We start from the raw sequence: 10,000 nt of genomic DNA, 5'->3' as shown, positions 1-10,000 counted from the left end.
GCAATGCTTCATTTTGTTCAGTCTGTGTGTAAAAAGAGCATTAGCAATTAAAGACAAAACACTTCAGCAGAACATGATCAGCTCAAAGTGTCCCAATCATTTCTGCTCCCAAATGTCACTGGTAGTCTCTGTGTGAAGAATATGTGGGTATAATATGTCACAGCTTACTTTATTTTGCTCTCCTCACTTACAGAAATGAACTATAGTGTCCTGATCACACTAGTGAAACAATGATCTCTGGTGTGTGAATAATGTTTGGTTTGCCTGTAAAGATCAGGAGCTCAGGAACATCCCAGCCGACGGGAACGGTTGAGTCAAGGTTCCCTCAGAGTTATGAACAAACGTTCTTCAGTAACACTAACATTCGTTCAGAGTTATCTGGTCTTTAATAATGTTCTCAAAACTTTAGTGCAAAAACATTATTCATGGAGCGTTTTTTTCTAAGATGTTTTAGTTGGACGTTTTTTAAATGTTTCTACTCGTTTCAGAACTTTCAAAAGTAACGTTCCCATAATGTTAGAAGAATGATCAACGTTCCCTAACGTTCACATTACCAAGATAAAACATTTTTAAAACATTTTAAAAACTTGACGTTTTGAATGTTCAGAAAATAAATAAATTCATAACTTAAAGGGAATATTAGAAAAACATTCTTGGACTGTATTTTTGTTAGCTGGGATTCAGATATTTAGACTTGTTCATTAGTTAACTAGAGTTTAAGAACATGTTGTTCATGAAGGTATGTTGAAGAACTCGGACGAGAAGGAGAAAGATATCCAGGTTCACGGAGCAAGTGATGCCAGAATCATGTGTTTAATGGGTAACACTTTATTTTAGTGTCATTGTCACATATGTTACATGTAGTTACCATAGTAATAACTATAAATTATGCATAATTACATGAACTAACCCTCAACCAAACCCTAACCCTATAGTAAGTACATGTAGTTAATTAATATTACTCAGTACTTAAATATATAATTACACTGTAACAATGACACCTTAAAATAAAGTGTAACCGTTTAGCGTTCCCAGTGAAACCAGTGAAACGTTACGTGTGTCTGTTGGTGAACAGAGATCATCACTCCTCCGTTACAACACTCGTATTCTTCCCTCTCTTCCAGACACTAACCCACTGAATATACATGTTATTTGTACAGCTGTTCGATCCGTATACATAATGTGAAAAGCACAACATAAACACACACACACACACACACACACACACACACACACACACACACACACACACACACACACACACACACACACACACACACACACACACTTTCAGTGCAGCATCATTCGTCTGTTAATAATATTATTATTATGTGAAATGTTCTCGTACTCACTGGAGTGAATCATTTTACCGCAGTGAATCTGTCAATCGCGTCTGATACAGCAGACTCAGCATGGCATGTGTGTGTGTGTGTGTGTGTGTGTGTGTGAGAACTTTGAACATGAGAGTGGAGGAAAAGGTGACGTAGTTCACACACACACACACACACACACACACACACACACACACACACACACACACACACACACACACACACACACACACACTCACAGAGTCTTTCCGCTACAGGATGTCACATCACGAAAGAGAATGAAGACAATGACACTCACACACACACACACACACACACACACACACACACACACACACACACACACACACACACACACACACACACACACACACACACACACACACACACACACACACACACACACACACACACACACACACACACACTTATGAGATCCAACACCCCTTTACTATCATAACTGCATAATTAGCACATTAATCTAAAAAGAATAATATTTCTGACCACACACACACTTCATCCAGCTCCACCAGAACTCCCACGGGAACAGATGTACAGTATGAACTGGCTCACACACTCACACACGGCTCACACACACACACACACACTCACACACTCACACACGGCTCACACACTCACACACGGCTCACACACGGCTCACACACACACACACACACACACTCACACACACACACACACACACACACACACACACTCACACACGGCTCACACACTCACACACGGCTCACACACGGCTCACACACACACACACACACACACACACACACACACACACTCACACACGGCTCACACACTCACACACGGCTCACACACACACACACACACTCACACACTCACACACGGCTCACACACTCACACACGGCTCACACACGGCTCACACACGGCTCACACACACACACACACACACACACACACACACACACACACACACACACACACACACACACACACACTCCAGATCAGATGGAGGACCTGCGCCTGCACACACACACACACACACACTCCAGATCAGATGGTTGACCTGCGTTGACCTGGAGGTCAGGAATCTGACCTCTGACCTGTAATGCTGCCTGGATCATAATCACACTGTTCGGAGAACTGAGCGACTGAGTCTGGGTTCTCACAAGGGTTTTCCTCCAGTCTGTCACTGATGGAGTTCTGGTTCCTCCACTGTCGCCTTGGCTTGGCTTGCTTAGTTGGGGACATTTAATATTCAACAATATTATTGATCTGCCTTATGGTGGTAGATGACGCACATTTTCGACTAGAAACTAATTTTGTTGTATTATTTTCATGTTATCACTGTGAAGCTGCTTTGATACACTCTGTATTGTGAAAAGCGCTGTATAATAAAGGTGACTTGTCTTATGAGAGTGTTCAGTGCATCACGTGATCAACTGCTAAACTCATGTGCTTTCCCTTCAGTGCTCAGCACATATTCGGTGTTTCAACCACATCATGTTTATTTTAGATTTCAGACAATAAACATAAGTACTGGCAAAACAATACATTTGTAGTTTGTAACATACACACTGCTGTCTATGGAAGCGACAATAACAATCCATTCAATTACAAATTGACGAGGTGTTTTTTTATTCATATCAGATAGGCCTACACATTATGTAGGTATAACTATATCAAGTTTATATTACTAAATAAAGTATTATACGTCTCGTACTTTCCTTGTAGGCCTATTTTCGGGAGAAGTGGATGAATTTACGTGTTGTAAATCCGACAGATGATTCATTTAGCAGAGGCTTTTATCCAAAACGACTTACAAATGAGAACAAGAAAAGCAGTTAAACTAACTTTTTTTTATTATTATTATTTAAAGATAATCGATATAGAATAGAAGATAAAGTGTTTGTGCTGATGGCGATAAAGATGCGTCTTCAGCCGGTTCCTGGACACGGGCTCAGCTCTGGTTGAGATCAACTAACATGATCATTTTAAAGGTTTTTTAACGACAAAACATATTTACTTACACGTATTTGAGAAAGGTAATATTAGGATGACATTGCCAACAAGTTTGTGAACATTTTCAATAAAAAGGAAAAACATAATCAAAGCAGTATATCTGTACGACAGCGCTTGTCACGTGACAGGAGAACCGTTCGGAAATAAAAAAAACCTTTTAAAAAACTCGCGCTGGGAATCAATATTTTACATTTCCGTGTGAAGGACTGAGGTAAATCCTGACGGCCTCATCTATCTCTTATCGTGTCCTCTGTCTGTCCAGGAAAATTAAACTGAATGTGACAAACTGCAGTTGTAATCAATTTAACCTTTTTGCAAATTATATTATAAAATATCCACACATTCACCCTTATTATGAATAACAAGAATCGTGTAAATTATAGCATATTTTCAATTCCAGACATGAAATTGGATAAAAAAAAAATGAAAGGAAGCTTAATTGATTGTTCAACAGCAAATGTTATCCTTCCACCCTGATCTGTGTGTCTGGTCACAGTAAAGGGATAAGCTTATATTAGTATAGTAGCAATAGTAGTATTGTAGTTTCATTAATTGTTTAAGAGTGTAGGCTATTGTATATTTTCAACGTCTCTAAATTTACAGAAACGTTTTCGTCAAGCCATCATTTCAACAAACTTCCATTTCGAGGTCAAATAACATTTATTTCCGCCGTAATTTCAGTTCGTTATAATTCTGCCCCCCCCCCCACACACACACACACACACACACACACACACATGTAGTGCAGTGAACGTTTACATTACAAGGCCTACTCTTATTTCTTATTCAATTATTTAAAAGTCTGAAAGATTTAAAAAAAAAACAAAAAAAAAAAAACACTGACCAGTCCAGTAGATGGCGAAATGCGGCACTGGTGGGTTTGGCAACCATTAGAAACACAAAGAGGAAGAATATGCAGATTTAGAAGAAACAGAAATCACTGTACAAACATGTTGAGCATCTACTGAAATCATTTCATGTAACAAACTAGGGTAAACACCACACACACACACACACACACACACACACACACACACACACACACACACACACACACACAAGAACATGTGACGTTATCTGTGTGCAAACATCAACAAACAGTCAAATTAAATATATCAATTGGCAGGTGAACGACGACGTTCAAAAACTCCAAAAAACGGAAAAATCATTTTTCATATGCGCTATTTCATGAACATGAACATGAACATGAATAAACAGACTTCTGGACTTCCTTGATTCATGCTTCCTGATCTCTAACCGCAGACACACACACACTCTCTCTCTCTCTCTCTCTCTCTCTCTCTCTCTCTCTCTCTCGCACACACACACACACACACACACACACACACACACACACTCTCTCTCTCTCTCTCTCTCTCTCTCTCTCTCTCGCACACACACACTCACACACACACATACGCGGAAAACGTCCCGGAGGTAAGAAATGTTTTAATGTTAATTCGTTTATTGGACAGAGCTCGAGTCAATCTGTCAAATAAAACATCGTCTCTGTTTATGACCTTCACAGGAGTTTGGAAGTGAAAATGAAAGTTCTTTGTGAAATTATAGTTCGTCTGCGGTCATTTGAGTTTCTGTTCAACAATCAATTAAACAAAACAAACAAACATCTGCATTTGCGATTAATGTTTCATAGTACATAAAGGTTTGTCATGCTGTTCGTTGATTCATGAAGTCAATATCTGATATATGTATATAGTACTGATTTTGAAGTAGATCGAGAAGTTAGTTCTGTGAAATCTGAAATGAATGTAAATGTGAACTCATTTCTATAATCATTCTTGGACATGTTGAGACAGTCGGACTAAAGTGATCCAAGTTTTGGAAAGTTATTTGCTTGATTTTTTTTTTTATTTCCACAATTTTCATTGGGTATTTCTAGGCTATTGATATATTAAATTGTACTTGATTTAACCCGAGCTGTAGGATTTATTACACAACAAATGACGGAAAGCTCAATATCAAGATCGCTCAAAGATCACATTCGGTTTATAACGGGCAGGTTTAGAGTCTCAACGCTGAAATATTCTTCTGTTTTATGGCGAGAAAGAGCCTTTATTTACTTCTCACTTTCAGAATGATTCTCCTTTCTGTAAAGACACGGGTTAGAGATTCTGCTGCAGGAAAACTTCATTCATGTCCTTTGAGAAACGAACAGATTTAATAAGCATATCAAAATAATACGAGTGCTGGGCAACGATTAATCAGATCCAAAATAAAAGTTTGTGTAATATAGAATATTTGCTTGTTTATACTGTATATTTATTCATAATTTATATAAACATAAATATCTTATATATCACATTTTTCTTAAACATGTATGCATGCAGTACACACACATATATTTTGTAAACACAAACTTTTATTTTGAACGCGATTAATCGAGGGCACTAATAAACATGAATGCACGATCCGAGTCTGTCCACCAGGGGACTCTTCTTCATAAATCTGATTCCACTGCATTTTGTCTGTGTTTTGGAGCCAGAAAATGAGAATGAGCCTCAAAGCTTACCGTGGTTCTCTGAGACTCAAACCCTTCCCGTCTGAAAGCTGAACGTCGAGCGATCTTGATCAGGTTGTTTGTACTGAAGCTCTGAGTGATCATCTTCTGTTGGTTTGAGGTTTTCCGTAAACACCTTGACACAGAGACGGTGTTGTGGTCAGAGAACAGCAGTGCAGTGGTCCCTGAACCAGCCGGCTCGGGTCACGACATGTGCTTGTGTTTCTCAGGTCCATGGCAGTTCTGGGCGTTCAGGTTCCTCAGAGATGAGCTTGACACCCATTCTGGAGGAAACGTTGATCAAACGTTCTCAGCAGAAGAAGCGAACGTCCCCGCTCAACTATAAAGAGAGAGTGTTCGTGCTCACCAAGAGCAAACTCACGTACTATGAGCTCAGAGCCGAGGTGAGAGAACACTTCACTAATAATATCAACACATGAAAGCCTTCGAAATGTTCTGAAAATGTTTTTTGGGGTTATGAGAGGAAACATATCATTCTTTAAACGTTACGGGTAGAGATGCACGATCTCTCGGTGTCGGCTGATATGCACACTTCTAATGTCGCCGTTATCGGCCCGATAATAACATTTAGCCGATATATTAAAGCTGATAAATAATGTATTATCTCCTTCAGCTGAGACTCTTCAGATGCGCACTGATCAACTGTTCTGAATTGCTTGAAATATGATTGGAAAATACAGTTCAGTGCAACATGTTCTGTCATATCGGCTTCATAAAATCATAATGAGAATTTTATAATTGTGTGTTTGGGAAGTGGCTTTTACTGGTGAGACTTTTGTTTTTGTAATCAGGCTCTCAAAAATTATAATTGGATTTAGATTTATCAGCCAATATATCGGTCATCAGCTTTCAAATATAAAGAATTATCGGTTATTGGTATCGGACAACATTTTCATATCGGTGCATCCCTAGTTATGGGAACGTTACTTCTCTGAACAAACGTCAGACAAACATCTAACTAAAACTTTCCATGAACGATGTATAAATTATGTTTTTATAAACCCAGTCAGAGGAAGATTGTGAACATGCGTCTCCTCCCCGAAACAACCATATATGAGCTTACAACGCCTCGTTTACTATATCCTCATCTGCTTATCATTTGCATATTCATCCACGTGATCCATGTTTAACACGGTACAAGACATTAGGAGAATATGAGATACGGATGTGCATCACATTACATTGATAAAAATCATTTAGTAGCCGATCCTTGCAACTATTTTATCCAAATAGTATAAAATACATTTCAGAGAACGTTTTTCTCATCTTTTCCACTTGCCAAATAGTGTTTTTAATTGCTTTATATTTTTAATGGAAACAGTGCGTGCATTATTGATCATTATTTGCGTGTAAATATTTCCATTATCATGCGCTAAGCAAACATTAACACACAGCACGCCACAGGAAAAGTGTTCAAAAGCATTGCATTCACTACAAATATTTCTATTTATTCGAATATTGAAAATGTTGTAACTTCTCTGTAATGATTTCCTGTAATTTAAGTGCTTAACTCCATTAATGAGAGTGGCATATTTAATCTAAATGTGTATATTAGATGTAAAACATAGTTTAAATCATGCTTTTATGTATTTAAACTGTTATTGTGAACATGCACTGTATTTATGATTGGGATTCATAATGAAGATTTAAAGTGGCGTACGGCTCTCTCAGGGCCGGTTTTGTGCGACGCAACGGTTATAAACGAGGCCCTGATCACTGTCGAGTATGAGTCGAGTGAGTGTGAGTCGAGTCTCAGTCGAGTCTGAGTCGAGTGAGTGTGAGTCGAAGTCTGAGTGGAGTCTGAGTGGAGTCTCATTCGAGTCTGAGTCGAGTGAGTGTGAGTCGAGTCTCAGTCGAGTCTGAGTCGAGTGAGTGTGAGTCGAAGTCTGAGTGGACTCTGAGTGGAGTCTCAGTCGAGTCTGAGTCGAGTGAGTGGAGTCTGAGTGGAGTCTCAGTCGAGTCTGAGTCGAGTGAGTGGAGTCTGAGTGGAGTCTCAGTTGAGTCTCAGTCAAGTCTGAGTCGAGTCTGAGTTGAGTCTGAGTGGAGTCTGAGTGGAGTCTGAGTGGAGTCTGAGTGGAGTCTCAGTCGAGTGAGTGTGAGTCGAAGTCTGAGTGGACTCTGAGTGGAGTCTGAGTGGAGTCTCAGTCGAGTCTGAGTTGAGTGAGTGGAGTCTGAGTGGAGTCTCAGTTGAGTCTGAGTGGAGTCTGAGTGGACTCTGAGTGGAGTCTGAGTGGAGTCTCAGTCAAGTCTGAGTGGAGTCTGATTGAGGGTTATTGAGTGTGATTTAGGGTTATTGAGTGTGATTGAGGGTTATTGAGTGTGATTGAGGGTTATTGAGTGTTATTGAGTGTTATTGAGTGTTATTGAGTATGATTGAGGGTTATTGAGGATTATTGAGTGTGATTGAGGGTTATTGAGTGTGATTGAGGGTTATTGAGTGTGATTGAGGGTTATTGAGGATTATAGAGTGTGACTGAGGATTATTGAGTGTGATTGAGGATTAGTGAGGGTTATTGAGGATTATTGAGGGTTATTGAGGGTTATTGAGCGTGATTGAGGGTTATTGAGTGTGATTGAGGGTTATTGAGTGTGATTGAGGGTTATTGAGGATTATAGAGTGTGACTGAGGATTATTGAGTGTGATTGAGGATTATTGAGGGTTATTGAGGATTATTGAGGGTTATTGAGGGTTATTGAGTGTGATTGAGGGTTATTGAGTGTGATTGAGGGTTATTGAGTGTGATTGAGGGTTATTGAGTGTGATTGAGGGTTATTGAGGATTATAGAGTGTGATTGAGGGTTATTGAGTGTGATTGAGGATTATTGAGGGTTATTGAGGATTATTGAGGGTTATTGAGGGTTATTGAGTGTGATTGAGGGTTATTGAGTGTGATTGAGGATTAGTGAGGGTTATTGAGAATTATTGAGGGTTATTGAGGGTTATTGAGTGTGATTGAGGGTTATTGAGTGTGATTGAGGGTTATTGAGTGTGATTGAGGGTTATTGAGGATTATAGAGTGTGACTGAGGATTATTGAGTGTGATTGAGGATTATTGAGGGTTATTGAGGATTATTGAGGGTTATTGAGTGTGATTGAGGGTTATTGAGTGTGATTGAGTGTGATTGAGGGTTATTGAGTGTGATTGAGGGTTATTGAGGATTATTGAGTGTGATTGAGGGTTATTGAGTGTGATTGAGGATTATTGAGGGTTATTGAGGATTATTGAGGGTTATTGAGGGTTATTGAGTGTGATTGAGGGTTATTGAGTGTGATTGAGGGTTATTGAGGATTATAGAGTGTGACTGAGGATTATTGAGTGTGATTGAGGATTATTGAGGGTTATTGAGGGTTATTGAGTGTGATTGAGGGTTGTGTTTTGCAGAAGAGGCTGAAGAAGGGCTCTGTGGAACTGCAGAGGATCAAGTGTGTGGAGATCGTGAAGAACAGCACCGCCATCATCCCCTGCCAGAACAAATACCCCTTCCAGGTCTTTATTACAACCTCAACACATCAAAACTGATGCAAACACACGCTGTAACAAAATATTTGTATCATGAAGTTATCGTTGGAGAATGTCTTACAAGAACAGGCTTTCTACTTCAACATTTCACTTGTTAATTGCCATATTTGTGAAATTTACTAGCAATTTCTGAGTGAAATTTTTTTCTGCACCAAGTTTATTTGGTATACATCAGGGGCCTATGCCATGAAGCCGGGTTAGGTGGATAGCCAGTGTTTCAGTTTAGTTTGCGCCATATGAGAGGAACTACCGCTCCACGGCTAACCTGCTCCGGGTCAGGTGATGTTCCAGGTGAGAGGTTGCAAACCGAACTTGGACCAATCAGCTGTGAGCAAAGTGTCACATGTCTGATGATGCGATTAAGTCACTCCTCCTGTTTCTACTCCAAATTAAAGGTCACTACACAGCAAATGATTTTTAAAGACAAAATCGTCTGGCTTTTAGTAATGCTAATTTAGAATAATAATTTTGTAAGATTTAGATAATATTTATGTAATTATTATACCCTTAATCGATCACACATGTACAATATTAGTTCAACAATTATTATTACGCAGAGTTTAAATGAATAAATATATAAAGGAGATATAAATACGCTTTAGAATCAATAG

General features: G+C 39.2%; 2 protein-coding genes across 7 annotated transcripts in view; one reads left to right on the top strand and one right to left on the bottom strand.

The window, feature by feature from the left end:
• Positions 1-6,060, bottom strand: part of LOC309491911 (tyrosine-protein kinase TXK-like) — a 21,123-nt gene extending 15,063 nt beyond the window's left edge. For 2 of the 6 annotated variants that reach the window (XM_082190932.1, XM_082190931.1), the window contains exon 1: positions 1,353-1,500. In XM_082190932.1, the coding sequence (XP_082047058.1) occupies positions 1,353-1,365 (13 nt within the window). In that variant the 5' untranslated portion in view covers positions 1,366-1,500. Of the gene's footprint in view, positions 1-1,352; positions 1,501-4,173; positions 4,510-5,859 lie in introns of those variants that run through there. The other 4 variants (XM_082190935.1, XM_082190933.1, XM_082190936.1 and 1 more) reach the window with 4 other exon arrangements.
• Positions 4,631-9,448, top strand: LOC309491912 (tyrosine-protein kinase Tec-like). Its single transcript, XM_082190937.1, has 3 exons — positions 4,631-4,766; positions 6,078-6,251; positions 9,252-9,448. Exons 2-3 carry the CDS (start codon positions 6,114-6,116, stop codon positions 9,387-9,389), a joined length of 276 nt encoding a protein of 91 aa, XP_082047063.1. The 5' UTR covers positions 4,631-4,766; positions 6,078-6,113; the 3' UTR covers positions 9,390-9,448.
• Positions 9,449-10,000: the final 552 nt, after the last annotated feature.

This window comes from Leuciscus leuciscus (assembly GCF_965113295.1).
Source record: "Leuciscus leuciscus genome assembly, contig: HAP1_SCAFFOLD_715, whole genome shotgun sequence".
NCBI classification, from domain to species: Eukaryota; Metazoa; Chordata; class Actinopteri; order Cypriniformes; family Leuciscidae; genus Leuciscus; species Leuciscus leuciscus.
Note: the sequence above shows the minus strand (reverse complement) of the source record. Positions and strands in the feature narration are given on the sequence as shown.